Below are 21,481 nucleotides of genomic sequence, written 5' to 3' on the forward strand. Positions count from 1 at the left end.
CTCATAACTCCATAATGTGGTGTCTGTAGGTGCGCATCATGTTCGAGGTGCAGGATCTGAAGTATGCCACCCTGGCCACRGTGTCACGTTGTGGCATGGTCTGGTTCAGCGAAGACGTGCTCAGCACTGACATGATCTTCAACCACTTCCTGGCGCGCCTGCGCAGCATCCCATTGGACGAGGGCGAAGATGAGGCTTTCCGCATGCACAAGGGCACCGAAGACGAGGGCGAGGAGACCGCCTCCCCCATGCTGCAGGTTGGTACTGTTGCTACCCGGGTCCTGTTCAGTAGGGCGCACCATAACAAAACACTTGTTTCACTCTGTTGGAAAACATTTTCTCCCTACTGAACACAGCCCGTGCTCATCTCGCGTTACGTTAACAGTCTTGTAACACTCTCCATTGTCATGTCCCCCTCTCCAGATCCAGAGGGACACGGCAGCCATCCTGCAGCCCTACTTCACCTCCACTGGGCTGGTGATCAAGACCCTGGAGCACGCCTCCAAGATGGAGCACATCATGGATTTCACGCGGCTGCGTTGTATGGGTTCCCTGTTCTCCATGCTACACCAGGCTTGCCGCAACGTGGCGCTCTACAACAACAACCACTCAGACTTCCCCATGCCCAACGACCAGCTGGAGCGCTACATGCAGGTCAGCCAGCGGTGCCACAGCGCCTCCTGCTTGTGGGGAGGCTAAATGCAGTCCCTCAGGGCTTGGTGTCAATTCCATTTTAATTCATTTAAGTTTAGGAGATTAATTGAAATTGCAGTTCAAGAATCGAGTAGTTGGGGGGGGGGGCATGCAAATGTTTTTAGAATTCACTTGGTGGATTGATTGAGTTGAAACTATCCTGTCAGACTGGAGACTTACCCCAGAGAATGAAATCTGATGAATCCAGACTACATTGCACTAAGCAGCTCCTCTCCTGTCACACTAAGTGTCATTATTATTATTATTGGGTTTGTAACAATGCTGCACTAATTGTAAACTTGATTTTTGTACAAAGAATATATTAGAAAAAATAATGAATGGGTTTTATAAATGTTAACCATATTTCTGCCTTTTGGGTCCACAGAGGTACTTGATCTACGCCGTGCTGTGGTCTTTCTCAGGCGACGGCCGGTTGAAGATACGTGGCGAGCTGGGTGAATATATCCGCCGCATCACCACTGTGCCCCTGCCCTCTGCGCCCAARGTGCCCATCATCGACTACGAGGTAGGAATGGACGTGCTCTTGAATCTCAGATCATCAAGCTGAATAACAAAGTGGATCACCCATTTAACTGTCATTAAAATTCAAAACTTTATTTTTCCTTTTTCTTATTTTTCTAATCCTGTGGTAGAACTGGAGCCAGGGCTTAAAATGAACTATTAAATGAATCATTACTAATTAAATTAACTTTTTAGTCCACCAACCACTGGCAGGTAGATAAATACCAGCCACTCAGATTTTTTTGCCAGACAAATTAGGTTTTTTTTGCTGCTAAAATGACACCAACAAAACAGAAATGGATGAGCATGCTTTGTAATGTTTCTAAAACATATGTATTACTAGTAAGAGGTAATGTGATATGTTTAATTTCATTTTTTGTGACCTTAAGTCTATTAACCAAAATATAGCTGATGAGACAAATGTTCACCTGCCCCTTTAAGGGCGGGAGGTTACCGTGGTAACGTAACTCAAGTCATGTTTGTGCCCGTGAGATTCTGACTAGTAGAAGRGTGGTCTTCTCTTCCCTAGCTGTTGAAACTAAAACGTAGTTTTGTTCACAAGCTAAGTTGTTTTTCTATGTAAATAGCTGGGAAACACAAGGACAAAGTCTCACTTCAGTAGAATTTTCGATCTAAAAATGAATCTTTCACTCAGCTCTTCACGTGTGCACAGCCCCAAGTGAGGCAGTGTTTGCAGCTTGAGGATTCATAGTTCTTTTTGCGATTTATTATTTWATTMWATTTACCAGCTATGAAACAAAACGGCAAAAATACTTTTAAGACAGCTACTGCAGCATTTTTATTACTATAAATTTGATCATATTTGACTAATGAAATACTTGCACTGTGGAGCCCTGACCACCTGCCGTCGTGGCTGGTGAAATATCATTTTTACCCACCAATGCCAAAATCTACCAGCATGTGGCCCGTGTTAGGCCCTGACAGGAGACCTGAGTTTTTTCTGTTTTCCTGACTATATGAGCTAACTAGGAAAACCTCTTGTCCCTAGAATTATACTCCAACCCTCTGTTTTTCTTCCCGTCAGGTCACCATCTCCGGCGAGTGGCAGTCGTGGCAGGCCAAGGTGCCCCAGATCGAAGTGGAGACCCACAAGGTGGCTAGCCCGGATGTTGTGGTACCCACCCTGGACACGGTGCGCCACGAAGCCCTGCTCTACACCTGGCTGGCTGAGCACAAGCCCCTGGTCCTCTGCGGCCCGCCCGGCTCGGGTAAAACCATGACCTTGTTCAGCGCCCTCCGAGCTCTGCCTGACATGGAGGTAAGTGTGGTCCCATCAGGAACGCTGTTTACTGGGGTTAGATGGCGCTAGACCTGTGGGTGTCAATTGTAGTCTAAACTGACCATGGTCTGAGTCATGGGGTGTTTCTCAAAATGCATACTACCGTGCTCTGAGCACTCAAATTGGAGCACTGGGGGGTCAGAGTATGAGTCCAAATCAAAGTATGCGAAACAGAGTACAGTTATCAAATGCGTACTCCATTTGTACGTATTTTGAAGCATGCATCGTTGCAAGCTTCAACTGAAAGTATGCAAAGAAATAAGAGGCAAACGTGTAAAAAATTACTCAAAATGTATTAACATAAATGTAATGTTTTATGAGTTCTCCATGCAAGAACGTCCTCGGAGAATGCACTCGGCGCATTAGTGTGGAGCACGGTAGTATGTATATTGAGAAACATGTTTTATTTTTTTTGTGTGTGCTGAATTGGAACAAAAGCCGGCACACCCTGCATGTCTTCAGCTGGTCACCCTAGAGCTGGACTTAGGTCAGCTTCCAATGTCCACTTAGAATGCATACCCAATACATTGCTAATACCACAATAAGTATGCTAGTGTGGACATTGGACCAGAGGCTAAATCTTCAAGTGTGCCAATGAGTCGTTCAAATGAATAATAGGTCTTCCTGCGTAAGTTAACCCTTTCACATCTGCTCCCAGGTTGTGGGTCTGAACTTCTCCAGCGCCACCACCCCGGAGCTGCTGCTAAAGACCTTTGACCACTACTGCGAGTACCGTCGCACGCCCAACGGTGTGGTCCTGGCCCCCGTGCAGCTGGGCAAGTGGCTGGTGCTRTTCTGTGATGAGATCAACTTGCCTGACATGGACAAGTATGGTACCCAGAGGGTCATCTCCTTCCTCAGACAGGTGAGGTGGTCTKAGCTTGTACATACACACACATACTGGCTGTGTCTCAATAGGTTTAACATGACTCCTTCCTCAATGGCCTTTCCACCTATCAGTGGTACTGAAGTAAAGGAGACCAGGAAGGATGCCATTTGAGAATGGGCCGGTGTGTTCTGAAGTTAAACACAAAGGCAAGGATAGGCAACCCTGGTCCTGGAGGYCCGCAGGCAATTCGTTTTTTTATATAACCGACCTGTGTTGAATTTAGGAAATCACTGAATTGATCACTTATCTGTTGGTCATGGGGGGTTGCCTGCAGCACTCCAAGAACAGGGTTTCCTACCCCTACACTAAGGCCTATGTTATGCTGAGTTCCTGCGGGAGCATTAGCTCACCTTCCTCTGGTGTTTCCCCCTGCAGATGGTGGAGCACGGAGGCTTCTACCGCACCTCAGACCAGACCTGGGTCAAGCTGGAGAGGATCCAGTTTGTGGGAGCCTGTAACCCCCCCACCGACCCCGGCAGGAAGCCCCTCACCCACAGGTACACTGTCAACATGACCTATGTCCATTCTGAGACCATGTTGCTTTATCCTAGGTCTTGTTTAGTAGTAGCGACTCACATGGTACACAGCGAGGGAGCGATGTGACGAACTGTAGCAAAACGTTTTGAAATGGGGAAAAGGAGAGTTTTGTATAGGTAAAGTAGGTCCTACCCGTTTCAGTCAGTTTTCTACCGTTTGGTGCCTAATGAATACGACCCCGGACTAGACTCACTGTGGTCGYTTTTGAATGATGAGTAACTGTTGTGTGATTTTTGAAATCCAGGTTCCTGCGCCACGTGCCAGTGGTGTACGTGGACTACCCCGGCCCCGCCTCCCTCACTCAGATCTACGGTACCTTCAACCGGGCCATGCTGCGTCTCATCCCCTCGCTGCGTACCTTCGCTGAGCCACTCACCGCCGCCATGGTGGAGTTCTACACCATGTCTCAGGTAAGAGCTTACATATCGAACATAGACGGATAAAGTAGTAGAAGTATTTACAGTTATCTACAGTAGTGAAAGTATTTACAGTAGTATTTTGAGTATTATCAAATTTTGCCATGACTCATGCCATGTTATTGTGATATCTGACTAACAAAATCAATGGGTGCCCCCTGGAGGTCAGGGCCKCCCCTGTGCGCGTGCCCGGTCGGTATTCGACTACAATTAGTTTAGATGGTTGGCTTAGACTAACATACTCATCTAAAAATAGTTAACTGTCAGTGACTGACGAAACAACAGAGAAACTGCTGATGCAAAACCACATTTTTAAATTGTGTATTCTACTATTCTGACTCTCAACAGTAAGTTGAGACCCTGAGTAGCAAACTTTGTTTTATAGATTTTTTCTTTTTTTTTCTTTTTTTTACTCTGACATGTTGCGACACATTTTGGGTCATGACCCATACTTTAAGAAAGGCTGATCTACAGCAGTATTATCAACAGTATTATTATCTAATGTAGTATTTACAGTTATCTATTATCTAATGTAGTATTTACAGTTATCTATTGTCTAATGTAGTATTTACAGTTGTCTATTGTCTAATGTAGTATTTACAGTTGTCTAATGTAGTATTTACAGTTGTCTAATGTAGTAGCAGCAGCCATTTCTATGGTACAACATCCTCACAAATATGTCTTGTATAAGAGCCACTATAGGAATCACTCTCAATGTCTGATTTTTATAGTGCTGAACACAATGGATAGGATGTAGCCTATTCCCAGATCAGTTTATGCCATCTTGCCAAAAACCTATGGTTGTTAGCAAAACGTCACAAACTGATCTGGGACCAGGGTAGATTGGATGTGCTGTAAGGGAACTGACCTTTTTGTCCTCATGGAGCATGTCCCTCTGTCCACTACAGGAACGCTTCACCCAAGACACCCAGCCCCACTACATCTACTCTCCCCGTGAGATGTCCCGCTGGGTGAGGGGCATCTTCGAGGCCCTGCGGCCCCTMGAGACACTCCCTGTGGAGGGTCTCATCCGCATCTGGGCCCATGAGGCCCTGCGCCTCTTCCAGGACAGGTGTGTGTGTGTTCAGTCCTTAGGGAAGTAGCCAGACTCCCCCAAAGTAGCCTAGTATAATCTTTGGGGGAAAGATTGTTTAGCATTATTAATATGGCTTGGCGTTTTCCCTTGCCAGGAATWACACCAGGTGCTTGTTCCAGGCTATAACCAAGGCCCTGAGTTTTCTTGATTGTGTGACCTGATGGATTTGAAAAGTTGGATGCAAAGGGATCAATGTTGTTGTCTAAGTCCTGACTGACCTGTTAAACTATTCTCTCCCATGCACAGGTTGGTGGAGGATGAGGAGAGGCGCTGGACAGACGAAAACATTGACATGGTGGCCCTCAAGCACTTCCCCAACATTGACCGTGAAAAGGCCCTCAACAGGCCTATCCTCTACAGCAACTGGCTCTCTAAGGTGAGCTTCCTGCCCATAGTAGCAATATAATACAGTTCTGTTTATACAGACGCAGTATAAGTAATTTTTTAAATATATTACTGCACTGTCCATTTCGCTACACCTGCAATAACATCTGCTAAACATGTGACCAATAAAATGTGATTTTGATTTGAGACGCAATATAATACGGTTCTGTTTATTGAGATGCAATATAACACGGTTCTGTTTAATTCTGTGCATCGGCATATGTTGCAGCATCACCTAACTACCATATAGACATACCCACTGTGAATGTAGAGCCAAGAAACACTTGACAATCATGGCTTGTGTAGGTTGAATGAAAGARGTTTTTTAGTTGTTGTGTTAATGGCTGTCTGTCCCCATCCTCAGGATTATATCCCAGTGGAACAGGAGGAGCTGCGAGACTACGTCAAGGCCCGTCTGAGGGTCTTCTACGAGGAGGAGCTGGATGTGCCACTGGTGCTCTTCAACGAGGTTCTGGACCATGTCCTCCGAATCGACCGGTAAATACACAAAATACTTCTCTGCTTCACATTGTGAAATTTTAAGCACGTGGATACACTTGAGGTTTTTTGATATGACTCCTTACTCWGACATTGTTAAAACGGCCAATTCATGTCCTTTCCAGAATCTTCCGACAACCCCAGGGTCATCTCCTCCTGATTGGAGTCAGTGGAGCAGGAAAGACCACCCTGTCACGCTTTGTGGCCTGGATGAARGGCCTGAGTGTCTATCAGATCAAGGTTAGTAAAGAAAAGTCCAGCGGTAATGGCTAACTGTAAATCTAACTCTGTTCCTTTTGAATTACCATTTTAAAGCTATCTGAATCGTCATCATATTATGGGTGGGAAAAGTAGTGTTTCAGAAGTGTTTGTTATGTCTGTGTGGAATCCATCTAATGTAAATTGGAATAAGTCAAAATGTAGGTTCTAATGAGTTCAGTGGTTGAATGAGGTGCTGACTGCATTGTGATGTCTGTATCCAGGTCCACAGGAGGTACACGGGTGACGACTTTGACGAGGACCTGCGGACGGTGCTGCGTCGCTCCGGCTGCAAGAACGAGAAGATCGCCTTCATCATGGACGAGTCCAACGTCCTGGACTCTGGCTTCCTGGAGCGCATGAACACCCTGCTGGCCAACGGAGAGGTAGAGAGCCCCAACCCAAGCTTACACTTTAATACTCAAAAATAGAACAGTCTCCGTTCCTCTGTCTGCACTGACYTTGAAGAGACAGGATGGGGTGAAGGCCAAATCAAGATCATATTGCTTTTACCTATCTTGTCAGCTCAGAGCAGAAGAAGGAACGAGGAGAAGGTAGTCACTTTAAACATCCCCTGTCGCCTCTTCCATTGGTTCCTACCTAGATACTGCTATTGAGAAACTTGTTGGATACTGCTATTGAGGAACTTGTTGGTAGAAAATGCCATACCCTCAAGTTCCTATATACATGACCAAAGGTATGTGGACACCTGCTCGTCGAACATCTCATTCCAAAGTCATGGGCATTAATATGGAGTTGGTCCCCTCGTTGCTGCTATAACAGCCTCCACTCTTCTGGGAAGGCTTTCCACTAGATGTTGGAACATTGCTGCAGGGACTTGCTTCCATTCAGCCACAAGAGCATTAGTGAGGTTGGGCGATAAGTTCTGGCTTTCAGTCGGCGTTCCAATTCATCTCAAAGGTGTTGGAGTTGAGGTCAGGGCTCTGCAGGCCAGTCAAGTTCTTCCACACCGATCTCAATAAACCATTTCTGTATGGACTTTGCTTAAGGCACGGCGGCATTGTCATGCTGAAACAGGAAAGGGCCTTCCCCAAACTGTTCCAAAAAGTTGGAAGCACAGAATCGTCTAGAATTTCATTGTACGCTGTAGCATTAAGATTTCCCTTCACTGGAACTAAGGGGCCTAGCCCGAACCATGAAAAACAGCCCCAGATCAGTATTCCTCATCTACCAAACTTTACAGTTGACACTATGAATTGGGGCAGGCAGCGTTCTCCTGGCATCCAACCAAACCCAAATTCGTCTGTTAGACTGCCAGATGGTGAAGCGTGAGAATGCCAGAGAACGTGTTTCCACTGCAACAGAGTCCAATGGCGGCGAGGTTTACTCCAGCGTCGGCTGAAATGGAAACCCATTTCATGAAGCTCCTGACTAACGGTTGTTGTGCTGACGTTGCTTCCAGAGGCAGTTTGGAACTCGGTAGTGAGTGTTACAACCGAGGACAGACTATTTTTTACACGCTACGRGCTTCAGCACTCGGTGGTCCTGTTKTGTGGGCTTGTGTGGCCTACCACTTCGAGGCTGAGCCGTTGTTGCTCGTAGACGTTTCCACTTCACAATAACAGCACTTACAGTTGAACGGGGCTGCTCTAGCAGGGCAGAAATMTGATGACTTGATTTMTTGGAAAGGTGGCATTCTATGACGGTGCCTAGTTGAAAGTCACTCTGAGCTCTTCAGTAATGTCATTCTACTGCCAGTGTTTGTCTATGGAGATTGCATGGCGGTGTGCTCAATTTTATACACCAGACAGCAACGGGTGTGGCTGAAATAGCCAAATCCACTATGTCCACATACTTTTTTGTGTGTGTGTATATATTCTCTAACATGTGTCCCTGCCCAGGTGCCAGGTCTGTTTGAGGGTGACGAGTACGCCGCCCTGATGACCCAGTGTAAGGAGGGCGCCCAGAAGGAGGGCATGATGCTGGACACACACGAGGAGCTCTACAAGTGGTTTACCAGCCAGGTCATCAGAAACCTACATGTGGTCTTCACCATGAACCCCTCATCTGAGGGCCTGAAGGACCGCGCCGCCACCTCCCCTGCCCTCTTCAACAGGTGGGGGCCTCRTATATCCACACCTGCAGTCAAGGCCTAAAATTTACTTTTTGTTCCACCAGCCACTGTGGCAGGTAGATGGAAAAAATCTACCAGTAATGTGATAAATTGCTCAATTTCGTTACATTTTTTGAGTCTTTTATTAACCAAAATATCAGATGAGACAAAATGTTCCGCTGCCACTTTAAGGGCGGGAGGTTACCGTGGTAACGGGGCCYCTCGAGTCATGTCACTTGGCTGTGATTTTGGATCTGACTAGTAGACCCCGCAGCTCTTCGCTATCACTCAGCGCCTCCAAAAATGAATCTATCAGCACAAACCAGGCCTTGTTACTGCGTGAGGTGCGATATAGATTTTGTATTTCTTTGTGCGATTAGCAGCTATGAAACAGCAGAAATACAGCAGAAAAACAACTACTGCAACATTTATATAAATCACAACTAGCAAATGTGCTCCTACTTGACTTTTTATACTAAATGTTTATTTGCAAATGTAACGCTCTCRCTGTAGAGCCCTGCAAATTGACCACCCACCTACYTAGCTGGTGAAATACACATTCTTACCCGCCAATACCTAAACCTARTGCATTTGACAGGTGTTCATTTTATGCCCCAGCCTACAGTACAGTGACGCTGGTATTACCTTAGTAGCTGACTCTAAACCCACTCAAACATTTCCATTGAACACATTTGCACACTGTCACTGGTCACTAGTAGTGGCTGATTCTGAACTCTTAGGAAAACATATTTTTTTCCGTTGAATTGATTCTTTGGGATCCGTTTTGGATAGACAAGACACACTGCACTCAACCCCCCCCCCCCCAGTCGTTTTCAGATCTGTCATGATTGTAGCCTTCCACTGCAGTATCTGTGTTGGTCTCTCATAACTCTTTCTCTCTTCTCTCTTCACACAGGTGTGTGTTGAATTGGTTTGGAGACTGGTCAACTGAGGCCCTCTACCAAGTGGGCAAAGAGTTCACCATCAAACTGGACCTGGAGAAACCCAACTACAAGGTGCCTGACTACATGCCGGTGGTGTACGACAAGCTGCCCCAGCCACCATCTCACCGTGAGGCRATCGTCAACGGCTGCGTGTTTGTCCACCAGACACTGCACCAGGTAAGACTCACACTTTGGTAATCAGACCTGGTTTTCAAATWGTATTTTTTAAATTATTTTTTCAAATACCTCAGCTGAGCTTGCCTAGTGCAATGGAATAGTCCCAAAAGTGCAAAKACACGGCCCATCTGGCAATCCAGGCAGGCTCAAACAAACGCTTAAAGTATTTGAAAGAATAGAAATACCAGACCTATGCACTTGTGGAGATCTGAGAGGATTTGATTGGTGTAAGCAATATAGTGAAACTTCCACCTAGCCTATCAAGAGGCTTGATTTATACCTGTCAATTCCTCTCAGATKTCCACAAGTGAGCTTAGAGGTACGATTTGGGATTGGGACAACATTTTTAACCAGGTCTGTCGCTCATATGACGGTAAAATGGTACTCACGTTTGCTTACGATGGTGTTCTTCCTCCTCAGGCTAACAGCCGGCTGTCCAAGCGTGGCGGGCGCACCATGGCTATCACCCCGCGCCACTACCTGGACTTCATCAACCACTACGCCGACCTGTTCAACGAGAAGCGCAGCGAGCTGGAGGAGCAGCAGATGCATCTCAACGTGGGCCTGAGGAAAATCAAGGAGACCGTGGACCAGGTGAAGCTTCCTTCCATAGTGGTCTTTCCTGACAAACATAAACTTAAGACGTGGATAGAGCTAGCTAGCTAGCTAGCAGATGCACAATTTGGCTCAGTGTTTCAAGATTATGGTAGATCTGCTTGGATTTTTATTGTCCGTTCCAGTTGTTTGTTACCACAGTCTGTATCTTAACCCATAGGTGGAGGAGCTGCGTCACGACCTGAGGATCAAGAGCCAGGAGCTGGAGGTGAAGAACGCGGATGCCAACGACAAGCTGAAAAAGATGGTCAAAGACCAGCAGGAGGCGGAGAAGAAGAAGGTGAACGAGAGGAACTATTTCACRGTATACCAGTGGTCTGAAAATTCCATCCTGCTGGGCCAAGAAATAAGCAGATCAGGTCCTGATGTGGCTCCCGGGCCGGGACTTTCAGATCTCTGCTGTATACTAACCTCTGTGGAAGTAGATGGTGGTTGTATTAGACCTGTGTGTTTTCCGTTGTGATTTCTAGGTGATGAGTCAGGAAATCCAGGAGTCTGTGTACAAGCAACAGGAGAAGATCAAAGACAAACAGCTGAGTGTCAAGGTAGACCTGGATCAGGTGGAGCCCGCTGTTATTGAGGCCCAGAATGGTACGTCTCCCTTCTGTTTTATTTTCTATTTAATTTCCTTACACTTCTGATAGCTGCTTTAGACATTGTTGCAAAATCAGCTTAGACGCAGACTGATCTATTTAACAAGCTGTGTTGTTTTGGGAGCGTTCATATTTAGCAATGTCACTGCTGCTGTTGAATGATTTACATCCCCAAGTTTACATTATGAGATGCCCCGCTGATAGAAACAACAAGTTTACATTATGAGATGCCCCGCTGATAGAAACAACACGTTTACATTATGAGATGCCCCGCTGATAGAAACAACACGTTTACATTATGAGATGTCCCCGCTGATAGAAACAACACGTTTACATTATGAGATGCCCCGCTGATAAGAAACAACACGTTTACATTATGAGATGCCCGCTGATAGAAACAACAGTTTACATTATGAGATGCCCCGCTGATAGAAACAACACGTTTACATTATGAGATGCCCCGCTGATAGAAACAACAAGTTTTACATTATGAGATGCCCCGCTGATAGAAACAACACGCTTACATTATGAGATGCCCCGCTGATAGAAACAACACGTTTACATTATGAGATGCCCCGCTGATAGAAACAACACGTTTACATTATGAGATGCCCCGCTGATAGAAACAACACGTTTACATTATGAGATGCCCCGCTGATAGAAACAACACGTTTACATTATGAGATGCCCCGCTGATAGAAACAACACGTTTACATTATGAAGATGCCCCGCTGATAGAAACAACACGTTTACATTATGAGATGCCCCGCTGATAGAAACAGCAAGTTTACATTATGAGATGCCCCGCTGATAGAAACAACATTGCTCTTTTTGAGCAGATTTCTTTGTTTCTTTCCAAGTTCAACTTAGGTTCTTTATTGTCCTCTCTCCCGCGGTCTCCCGGTACGAGATGGATATCTCTCTTCTTATTCTAACTTCTCTACTTTTCTTCTCACTTTCCCTCTTTGCTGTTGATTCTCCTCTCCGTCCTCTTGTGCCCCCCCCCCCTTCTGGCCGGGGTTAGCCGTTAAGTCCATTAAGAAGCAGCATCTGGTGGAGGTGCGTTCCATGGCCAACCCGCCGGGGGCGGTCAAGCTGGCCCTGGAGTCCATCTGCCTGCTCCTGGGGGAGAGCACCACAGACTGGAAGCAGATCCGCTCCATCATAATGAGGGAGAACTTCATCCCCACCATTGTTAACTTTTCTGCCGATGAGATCAGGTGACCATGAGTGTTTTGTTGGAGGGGGAAGATTGCGGCGGTGGGGGTTTGCGTGACCGAGGGAAGGGGTGTTTGTGATTTGTTTCAATGGCAGAGAGGAGTTGTGTGATTTGACATTTGATTGAACCAATTACAGAGCGGTTTGGTCTGWGCTGCCGACATGTTTTGGCACTTCTACAGTCAAATCTAGAGRAAGACGCATTCCTGCTAGCAAGTTTTAAGAGATCCAAAATGGCCTCTTTCTTCAATGGAGTTCAAATGCCTAAACACCGCTGCCCTGAAACAGTCCCTTTGCCCCCCTCTCCCAACCTTGCTGCTGTCAAACCCCCCTCCTCCCACCCCTTCTGTCGTGCATGGTTCCTAAAGAGTGGCCCCCCCCTCTTTTTCCCTCCCCCCATCCATCCCTCCCCAGCCGTCAGCTCTATTAAGCGTCACCATCTTGTTGAAGTGCGTGCCATGACCAACCCCCCTCCCACGGTTAAGCTGGCCTTAGAGTCTATCTGCTTACTGCTGGGCGAGGAGACTAATGACTGGAAAAAGATCAGACAAGTTATTGTCAGGGACAATTTCATCACCAACATAGTCAACTTTGTCTCAGAGGACATGAGGTACTGTGCTTATCCATTTTATATTACTCTGATCTCAATCTTCCTCACGCAGTTGTGATTTACTGTATTGCTAATTGCCAATTGGTTGTCTTGAGAAATCAGAATATAAAGAAGAGTAATGTACTGATTTATTGATAGTAGACCAATCTTGGCATGATTATGCTCATTGAATCAAGTTAGCATGTCCAGCAGTTGGCTAGATGTGTTTTCTGACCGTAGTTGGTAGAAAAACAGTCTGAAATCAGTCGCTACGATCTGTATCCATTTGGATGAAACATTTCAAAATGATTCATAAGTCACAGAATACTAAATAGAATGTAATTTTCCAGTTGAAGGGGAATTTCACCCATTTCAATCAGTCATTACTATGTTAACAACATTAGGTTTTGTCATCTATCTATCCCCCCAAAAATCCCAGTACAAGCTACAACAAGTGCATTTTAATTTCACCGGTAGACTCAAGAAGAAGAACTTCCTGTGTATTCGTCTGCTCCAAGTGTACCCCCACTCCGGCATTCATAGTGAATGCACGATGCACAACGGAGCCAGAGCAGGAAGCACCGCCCCCACACCAAGCTGTAGTCTTTCAGTGAATCGGCCAATAGGAGCATCGCTGAAAAGACATCTAATGGCTCTGTCAAGCAAGGACAACCATATCTAACACAGATGTATAGTGTGGTCGGTATAACAGAGGCTTCGTGAAATGCCTTTTTAGATCTCATCCACCACATCAATACACCGGATGTTGTCATCGGGTATATCGTTCAGCGCGTGAAACCCAGACCCGCAGACCTTTGTGGTCAAGTATATATGTGAAACACTTCTCACTGTGCTAGAAGTGTTTCAGACACGATCAAAACAAACCCAGTCATATTTTTGGTGAAATTTCCCTTTTTCAAAGCTGTAACAACCAAAAAGRCTRTTTTWTTTTTTTTGCTTCCTTGCACGCCACCCCTTTCGTACATAATTTCATCATAATCATTTCTGAATACCCTGCTCGCAATTTAATTAATTTCACATTTATTTTATACAATTGCCTGTTGCTCTGTCCTATAACCCTGTGACCTCTATTGTAAACGCAGTGAGTCAATCCGTGAGAAGATGAAGAAGAACTACATGTCCAACCCCAACTTCAACTACGAGATGGTCAACAGGGCCTCCCTGGCCTGTGGGCCCATGGTCAAATGGGCCATCGCTCAGGTAAGGAAACCACCCACCCACTGATCTTTTATACTGGGAACGGTTTACGGGTGACTCAAGTCTTTCCTCGATTCCTTGCATCCTCTCTCCTCGTCTCCCTCTCAAAACTCATTGAAGGAGAATGTCATAGAGGAGGAATCTTGGATCTTCCAATGCATTTGGAGAGAAAATATTTGAGATTCATGTAATGTCTAATTAGTGCCAGGAGTAAATTCTTCCTTAACATGTGTAAAAACTCTGCGCCTTACTTATAACCTGCAGTTATAGCCTGCAATTATATGGACCCATCTCTTCCCCCTCTTCTAGCTGAACTACGCTGACATGTTGAAGCGCGTGGAGCCGCTGAGGAACGAGCTGCAGAAGCTGGAGGACGATGCCATGGACAACAAGTCCAAGGCGGAGGAGGTGGAGCAGATGATCCATGACCTGGAGTCCAGCATCGCCCGTTACAAGGAGGAGTACGCCGTGCTCATCTCTGAGGCCCAGGCCATTAAGGCAGATCTGGCCGCCGTCGAGGCGAAGGTAGGGAAGTCCATCCACCCATAAAACATCCATTCCCAATAAACTAAACCATTTCACAATCTCCATAACCTTAGGAATTAGCCAGCGATACCATTTCTCCATAACCTTAGGAATTAGCAAGAGATTTAGGAAATGCGTTTTAGAGCAAATAGTGTTTTTTTCAAAGAAAAAGGCGTGGCATCTCAACTATGAACATTCTGAAAGTCAATGCCCTAGACTTGACAATAGAATGTTGCCCAATGGGATGAGACTTCAGTTTAAAACTCCATTCCAATGTAAAGCAATTGAAGACTAGGTGGAAAAGCGCTGTATCAATCCAATCCATCATTGTTAAATCTGACCTTGACCGTCTTCTGTGAGTGCAGGTGAACCGCAGCACAGCCCTGCTCAAGAGCCTGTCTGCCGAGAGCGAGCGCTGGGAGAAGTCCAGCGAGACGTTCAAGAACCAGATGGCTACCATCGCCGGGGACTGCCTGCTGTCCGCAGCCTTCATCGCCTACGCAGGCTACTTCGAGCAGCAGATGAGGCAGAACCTCTTCACTACCTGGTCGCACCACCTGCAGCAGGCTAATATCCAGGTACTGGGGGGGTTGGGTTGTTCAGTGGCTCATGTAACGGAGGTAGTTCTCCGCACTAGGCTTCAGTTGACATCATGAGTAGGAAGGGGTCATGAGTTTTTACAGGTCAAATCACAGGATGAGGGTTAAAAATACTGGCCCTAATGATAAACGACCTTGTGGGAGATGTGGAGAATTGTGTTGGCTCCCACAGCTATTTCCTAGGCTTTAGTTCAGACGGTTAACTGTTTTGAGTCGCATGAACAACCCAAGTTTGAAAAACCAGACTTTTACGCCGACTCTGGCAGTCATCTGTAACTCAAGGCCGTATTCTTTCTATGTAATGTTCTAGACTCCATTTTGTATGGCTAATCTGTCTCTCCACTAGTTCCGTACGGACATCGCCAGGACTGAGTACCTGTCCAATGCGGACGAGAGGCTGCGCTGGCAGGCTAACTCCCTCCCGGCAGACGACCTCTGCACCGAGAACGCCATCATGCTCAAGAGATTCAACAGGTGAGTGTGTCTATCCGAATCACAATATCATCCCCTTTTTTTGTTGAAATGTCCTAAATGACCAATACAGAGTGGTAGAGGATGATAGTTCTATCATAAACCTGTTTGGAAAGCTAAACACTTCACTGCGGATCCTGTCGGAAGATACTAAACTTTACCATGGAAATGTTTGTATAATGAATGCCTATCCTAGTTCCACGGTGCATCCAACAGTGTGATGGATAGACTGTTTTTTAAAGACTCATGGAAAGCTGTCCATTTCTTTGGGCTAAATGAGATTCTAATACATTAAAAAAATAAAACCTTTCCCAGGTATCCARTGATCATCGACCCGTCCGGCCAGGCCACAGAGTTCATCATGAACGAGTACAAGGACCGCAAGATCACCAGGACCAGCTTCCTGGATGACGCCTTCCGGAAGAACCTCGAGAGCGCACTGCGTTTCGGAAACCCTCTGCTTGTGCAGGTCAGAACAGACTTCACGGTCGATCCAGCATGTTCCAGACCATGTGTACCTCTACAATACCATGTAACACATGCTATTAATCTGAATACATTGGGAGGTAGTCCTCTGCTGCTGCCGTAAAATATAATCTCCCTTGAGACTGGTAACATAAATGTTACTATATTTAACATAAGCTTTAACGTAAATGTTAGCTCCAGTAGCTAYCTAGTGAATGCAACGTTTGGTTCTGGGTTCCAAGATTACTGTTGGGCTAGCCAACCTTGGTAATAAACCATTTAGCTTCCATGTAACTAATGGTAATATGTAACAATGTCTCCCCCAGGATGTAGAGAGCTACGACCCCATCCTGAACCCGGTGCTCAACAGAGAGGTGCGCAGGACCGGCGGACGCGTGCTCATCACCCTTGGCGACCAGGACATTGACTTGTCGCCATCCTTTGTCATCTTCCTCTCCACACGCGACCCCACGGTGGAGTTCCCTCCAGACCTGTGTTCTCGTGTGACCTTTGTCAACTTCACAGTGACACGCAGCAGTCTGCAGAGCCAGTGTCTCAACGAGGTGCTAAAGGCCGAGAGGCCCGACGTGGACGAGAAGCGTTCCGACCTCCTCAAACTACAAGGTGAGACGCGCGCTTGCGCAACTCATTCCGTGTGCCGACAGTCTCTTGCATTAGATGATGAATCTATCCAGAACCTGATTTCATGTGAATGAAACTCGTATACGGATCTGACTGCTGATATGCAATGCACACGAAAGTATCTACTCTKTACTCTTAGTCCTATTTTATCCTTCAAATATGGAAGCATTAACCRTCCCTCCCTCCCTCCACCAGGTGAGTTCCAGGTGCGTCTGCGCCAACTGGAGAAGTCCCTGCTGCAGGCCCTGAACGAGGTCAAGGGTCGTATCCTGGACGACGACACCATCATCACCACCCTGGAGAACCTGAAGAAGGAGGCGGCGGAGGTGACCAGGAAGGTGGAAGAGACTGACATTGTGATGGCTGAGGTGGAGGCGGTGTCGCAGCAGTACCTGTCCCTCTCTTCGGCCTGCAGCTCCATCTACTTCACCATGGAGGCCCTGAACCAGGTACACACACACTGCTATCTTTTATAAAGATTCTCCCGTGTGCAGACAGCCTCTTGCATTAAATGATGAATATATTCCGAACCTGAGTTCATGTGATTGAAACTCTTATACGGATCTGACTTCTGATATGCAAGTCTCTTCTAGTTCTGTTTCTATGGTGGTGACCCTCTTAAAAACCTTCTAGTAGTGAACCAAAAAGTACTGTACCGGTCCAGCCTGCTGTGTTGATGACTTCCTGTCCGTCCCCAGATGCACTTCCTGTACCAGTACTCGCTGCACTTCTTCCTGGATATCTACCACACGGTGTTGTACGAGAACGCTAACCTCAAGAGCGTTAGCGACCACACCCAGCGCCTCACGCACATCACCAAGGACCTCTTCCAGGTAACCACACGTCTCAAACACCCACTAGAACCTAGAATGTCTAAAAACCTTGCATCTAGAACATCTAGAGCTGGAGTTTTTCTTCAAAGAGCTCAAGTTTATGGGTTTTTGGTTAGAGGTTTTCTAGTGCAAAATCACCAATCCCATTGTCTCGTTTTCAGGGGGCGTTCAACAGAGTGGCCAGAGGCATGTGTAACCAGGATCACATCACCTTCGCCATGCTCTTAGCCAGGATCAACCTGAAAGGCATGACAAGGTATTGAACTTTGAACTTTCTACACACTCCTGGTTATAATGTGAAGGATAAGGTCCATGGTTCGGTTCCAAAATCTACACTACCGTAATGTATTGAGGATGCATTCTAAGTGGTATACTAGTGTGGACAGTGTGGCGTTGCCCTGCATCTTATTGATAACCATTTCCTGTTGCCCTCAGCGAGCCGTCCTACGACTCGGAGTTCCAGCACTTCCTGCGCGGTGCGGAGATGGTGCTGAAGGGTACAGCGGTGCCCAAGGTGAAGGGCCTGACCACGGAGCAGTGTGAGGCCATGATCATTCTCAGCCGTCTCCCCGCCTTCAAGGACCTGGTCTCCAAGGTGGAAGCTGATGAGGTGAGAAACTTGGAGGAAAGGGGAAGAAAATTACTTTAGCAATGTGAAGCTCTTTACTAAACCGTTTGTTAAACCGACTCTTTACTAAACTGTTTGTTAAGCAGAAGAGTTACAATTATTTTGTAGAAGAAACGAGTAAGAAAGGAAAATTTAAGTTGTCATTGAGGTTGACATGGATTTTTTTTTTTTACCATTGCAGCAATTCTTCATGTGGATTGAGAGCAACTCCCCTGAGCTCTCCGTGCCCTACCTGTGGACAGAGGAGAAACAGTCAAGTGAGTCTTTCAATCCGATTTACATTGGGGGACGCATGGCAACCCATGAAGTTTAGAGGCTGCTATGCATTGTCGAGATCCCAATTTATGCTCTTGATAGAATTTGCATTAAAAATACAAAATGAATGTAGAGAAAATGGGTAGTTTGAGTGTTTGTGGTTCAGTGGTGGCGGTATAGAGTGCAGTCCCGACTGCAATGTAGTCAATGTCAAAAATGTACTTTGTCTGTCCTCGACAGCATCCATCGGTCAGGCAGTGCACCAGCTGCTCCTGATCCAAGCCTTCCGTCCGGACCGCATGCTGGCCATGGCCCACATCTTTGTATCTAAGGTCCTGGGAGACACCTTCATGGCCATCATCGAGCAGCCCCTTGACCTGGGCAACATCGTGGAGAGCGAGGTAACAGAGCATAGAAACAGAATCTACCATTGTAGTCATTTCATATCTATGGTACAGAAGTCTGGACATCCCTGAATCGACAATCATCTCAGTGTGTTATTTGTACAGTATGTTTTTAAGTGTTTTTAAGGGTCGCTGTTCRGCGTACCATTGCATATTACAACTGCTCATCTCCTCATGAAACGACTACTTGTTCTCCTACCCGCCTAGGTGAAACCCAGTACCCCTGTTCTGATGTGCTCCGTACCCGGGTACGACGCCAGCGGCCTGGTCCGGGACCTGGCAGCCGAGGAAAACAAACACATCACCTCCATCTCCATTGGTAGGTAGCCTACAGCGGGGTTTAATCAGTTCAGTTTGAAAACAGCCCAGGAGTAAGTATGAAACATCTACTGGCATCTTAGAAACCTGGTTCCTCCTCTCTCTCTCCCTCTCTCTCAGGTTCTGCTGAGGGCTTCAACAAGGCCGATCGCGACATCAACACCGCTGTCAAGTCCGGCAGGTGGGTGATGCTGGAGAACGTGCACCTGGCTCCTGGTTGGCTGATGCAGCTGGAGAAGAAGCTCCACTCCATGCAGCCCCACGCCAGCTTCCGTCTCTTCCTCACCATGGAGATCAACCCCAAGGTCACATTCCACTTTCAACTTCCTTAGAAAAATAAACAAGCTAGCGAGTATGACAGTGTTTTACACTCCGTATTGAGGACCATAAACACACAACAGTAATGAAAGGGATTTTTGAAGAAAGTTCAAGCTCACTCAATTGTTGATCAAAATAAAAAACTGATTAAAAAAAATATCCACGTTACTTGAAGTATAACTTATCACTGTGATTGGTTAACCTCAAGCTTTTTCTCGCCATGTGGCACAGTTATTGAATGTCTTGACTATTGAGAGATCTAAATGTGTTTTCTCTGTTCCTCTCAGGTGCCAGTGAACCTGCTGCGTGCTGGACGTATCTTTGTGTTTGAACCTCCTCCCGGTGTCAAGGCCAACATGTTGAGGACCTTCAGCAGCATCCCTGTGGCTCGCATGTGCAAGGTGACCAACACAACTATATATGAATACTGATTTCTCTCTCGCTCCTTCTTTTCTCTCCTGTCACTTTTTGCCTCTGTTCGTCTCACACCTTCGTCCTCCGTAAACTTGGATGAATGATTTCTTTTTACCTTGACTATTAAAGGGTCAATCTGTAATTGTGACTATCATTTTTGAACTTTTAAATGAATTATATATTTATATTATATACCCATAGATTCTTTAAGAATATAACTAAGGCCTATTGAGCTTAGTTTAAGTGTCCTACCCCATCAAGAAACCAAGATATAATCTTGTTTTACTCCATTGTTTGTAAACAATGTAATTGAAAACTAACGTTGTATAGTCTTGAAACAACATGGTTAAAACTATAATTTTAATATTGTGGATGGTCAGTCCTTGCATGCATAGCTCTGTCTGAATTTGAGAGCTCTAACCCCATTCCTCAGTTATTTATCAAAACAGTGGTGGGGTGGCCACTTTGTTTGAACTGCAGATTTCCCCTTTAAAAACAAACTCTTCTCCTTGTCTGTCATCCTCTGCAGGCACCCAACGAGCGTGCCCGCCTCTACTTCCTGTTGGCCTGGTTCCACGCCGTCATCCAGGAGCGTCTGCGCTATGCCCCGCTGGGCTGGTCCAAGAAGTACGAGTTCGGAGAGTCGGACTTGCGCTCGGCCTGCGACACCGTGGACACCTGGCTGGACGACACCGCTAAGGTCAGTCCACACGCTGTTGTCTCTTACGTTGGGTTCTTTCTGTATGCTGAACTTCTCTTACATTAGATGATGAATCTATCCCAAACCTGATTTCATGTGAATGAAACTCTTATACGGATCTGACTTCTGATATGCAATGCACACATAATATATACATTCTTGCAATTAAGAATGAAGTTGAAGGTCACTCAATAAAAACAAAAAATGACTAGTCTCTAAGTTGGATGTGCGTGGTGACAATAGAACAGGTATTTCTATGGTGATAACCTTCCATTCTCCTGTTCCTCCACATCCCCAGGGCCGTCAGAACATCTCCCCAGACAAGATCCCCTGGGCAGCGCTGAAGACCCTGATGGCCCAGTCCATCTACGGCGGCCGCATCGACAACGAGTTTGACCAGCGCCTGCTCAACACCTTCCTGGATCGCATCTTCACCACGGGCAGCTTCGACTCAGAGTTCAAACTGGCCTTCAAGGTGGACGGTCACAAGGACATCAAGATGCCCGATGGCATCCGGTCAGTGGCTGGGGTTGGGTGGTAGTTTTACTTTAATGTTATTACAAAAATATAAACGCACCAGGAGTATTTCTGTCAGAAAGCCCTTTTGTGGGGTAAAACGCATTCTGACTGACTGGACCTGGCTCCCTGCCCAGTCATGTGAAATCCATAGATAATGGCCTATGTATTGACTGATTTCCTTCTATGAACTGTAACGCAGTAAAATCTTTGAAATGGTTGCGTTTATTTTTTTCCTGTGTGTGTATCAACTGAAAACTGAGGTGTAGTATACAAAAAACTATATATTGTGATCAATTCTCAGTGAAATGTTTGTCATAAAGAAATTCAGGGGAAATGCACACATTTTAGGCGATTTTCTACCATTCTCCC

General features: G+C 46.1%; 1 protein-coding gene and 3 non-coding genes across 4 annotated transcripts in view; all 4 read left to right on the top strand.

Annotated features, from left to right (window-relative positions):
- Positions 1–21,481, top strand: part of dync1h1 (dynein, cytoplasmic 1, heavy chain 1) — a 48,325-nt gene that overhangs the window by 22,197 nt on the left and 4,647 nt on the right. The window contains exons 34-68 of the mRNA XM_023994920.2: positions 30–257; positions 424–654; positions 1,079–1,219; positions 2,261–2,494; positions 3,174–3,380; positions 3,780–3,901; positions 4,186–4,351; positions 5,266–5,429; positions 5,700–5,829; positions 6,202–6,335; positions 6,461–6,575; positions 6,818–6,979; positions 8,456–8,670; positions 9,584–9,788; positions 10,209–10,382; positions 10,564–10,683; positions 10,874–10,994; positions 12,021–12,216; positions 13,907–14,024; positions 14,331–14,546; positions 14,912–15,124; positions 15,492–15,619; positions 15,932–16,085; positions 16,408–16,705; positions 16,919–17,172; positions 17,422–17,556; positions 17,718–17,812; positions 17,992–18,166; positions 18,366–18,441; positions 18,680–18,840; positions 19,051–19,162; positions 19,282–19,466; positions 19,767–19,880; positions 20,423–20,593; positions 20,892–21,109. Of these exons, the coding sequence (XP_023850688.1) occupies positions 30–257; positions 424–654; positions 1,079–1,219; positions 2,261–2,494; positions 3,174–3,380; positions 3,780–3,901; positions 4,186–4,351; positions 5,266–5,429; positions 5,700–5,829; positions 6,202–6,335; positions 6,461–6,575; positions 6,818–6,979; positions 8,456–8,670; positions 9,584–9,788; positions 10,209–10,382; positions 10,564–10,683; positions 10,874–10,994; positions 12,021–12,216; positions 13,907–14,024; positions 14,331–14,546; positions 14,912–15,124; positions 15,492–15,619; positions 15,932–16,085; positions 16,408–16,705; positions 16,919–17,172; positions 17,422–17,556; positions 17,718–17,812; positions 17,992–18,166; positions 18,366–18,441; positions 18,680–18,840; positions 19,051–19,162; positions 19,282–19,466; positions 19,767–19,880; positions 20,423–20,593; positions 20,892–21,109 (5,888 nt within the window). The remainder of the gene's footprint in view (positions 1–29; positions 258–423; positions 655–1,078; positions 1,220–2,260; positions 2,495–3,173; positions 3,381–3,779; positions 3,902–4,185; positions 4,352–5,265; positions 5,430–5,699; positions 5,830–6,201; positions 6,336–6,460; positions 6,576–6,817; positions 6,980–8,455; positions 8,671–9,583; positions 9,789–10,208; positions 10,383–10,563; positions 10,684–10,873; positions 10,995–12,020; positions 12,217–13,906; positions 14,025–14,330; positions 14,547–14,911; positions 15,125–15,491; positions 15,620–15,931; positions 16,086–16,407; positions 16,706–16,918; positions 17,173–17,421; positions 17,557–17,717; positions 17,813–17,991; positions 18,167–18,365; positions 18,442–18,679; positions 18,841–19,050; positions 19,163–19,281; positions 19,467–19,766; positions 19,881–20,422; positions 20,594–20,891; positions 21,110–21,481) is intronic.
- LOC111969063 (small nucleolar RNA SNORD50) lies at positions 16,755–16,826 on the top strand. The gene has a single exon (XR_002877948.1). It is a non-coding gene; the product is annotated as a small nucleolar RNA SNORD50 (small nucleolar RNA).
- On the top strand, positions 17,230–17,301 carry LOC111969064 (small nucleolar RNA SNORD50). The gene has a single exon (XR_002877949.1). It is a non-coding gene; the product is annotated as a small nucleolar RNA SNORD50 (small nucleolar RNA).
- Positions 20,655–20,726, top strand: LOC111969062 (small nucleolar RNA SNORD50). The gene has a single exon (XR_002877947.1). It is a non-coding gene; the product is annotated as a small nucleolar RNA SNORD50 (small nucleolar RNA).

The sequence above is a fragment of the Salvelinus sp. IW2-2015 genome, linkage group LG9 (assembly GCF_002910315.2).
Source record: "Salvelinus sp. IW2-2015 linkage group LG9, ASM291031v2, whole genome shotgun sequence".
NCBI classification, from domain to species: domain Eukaryota; kingdom Metazoa; phylum Chordata; class Actinopteri; order Salmoniformes; family Salmonidae; genus Salvelinus; species Salvelinus sp. IW2-2015.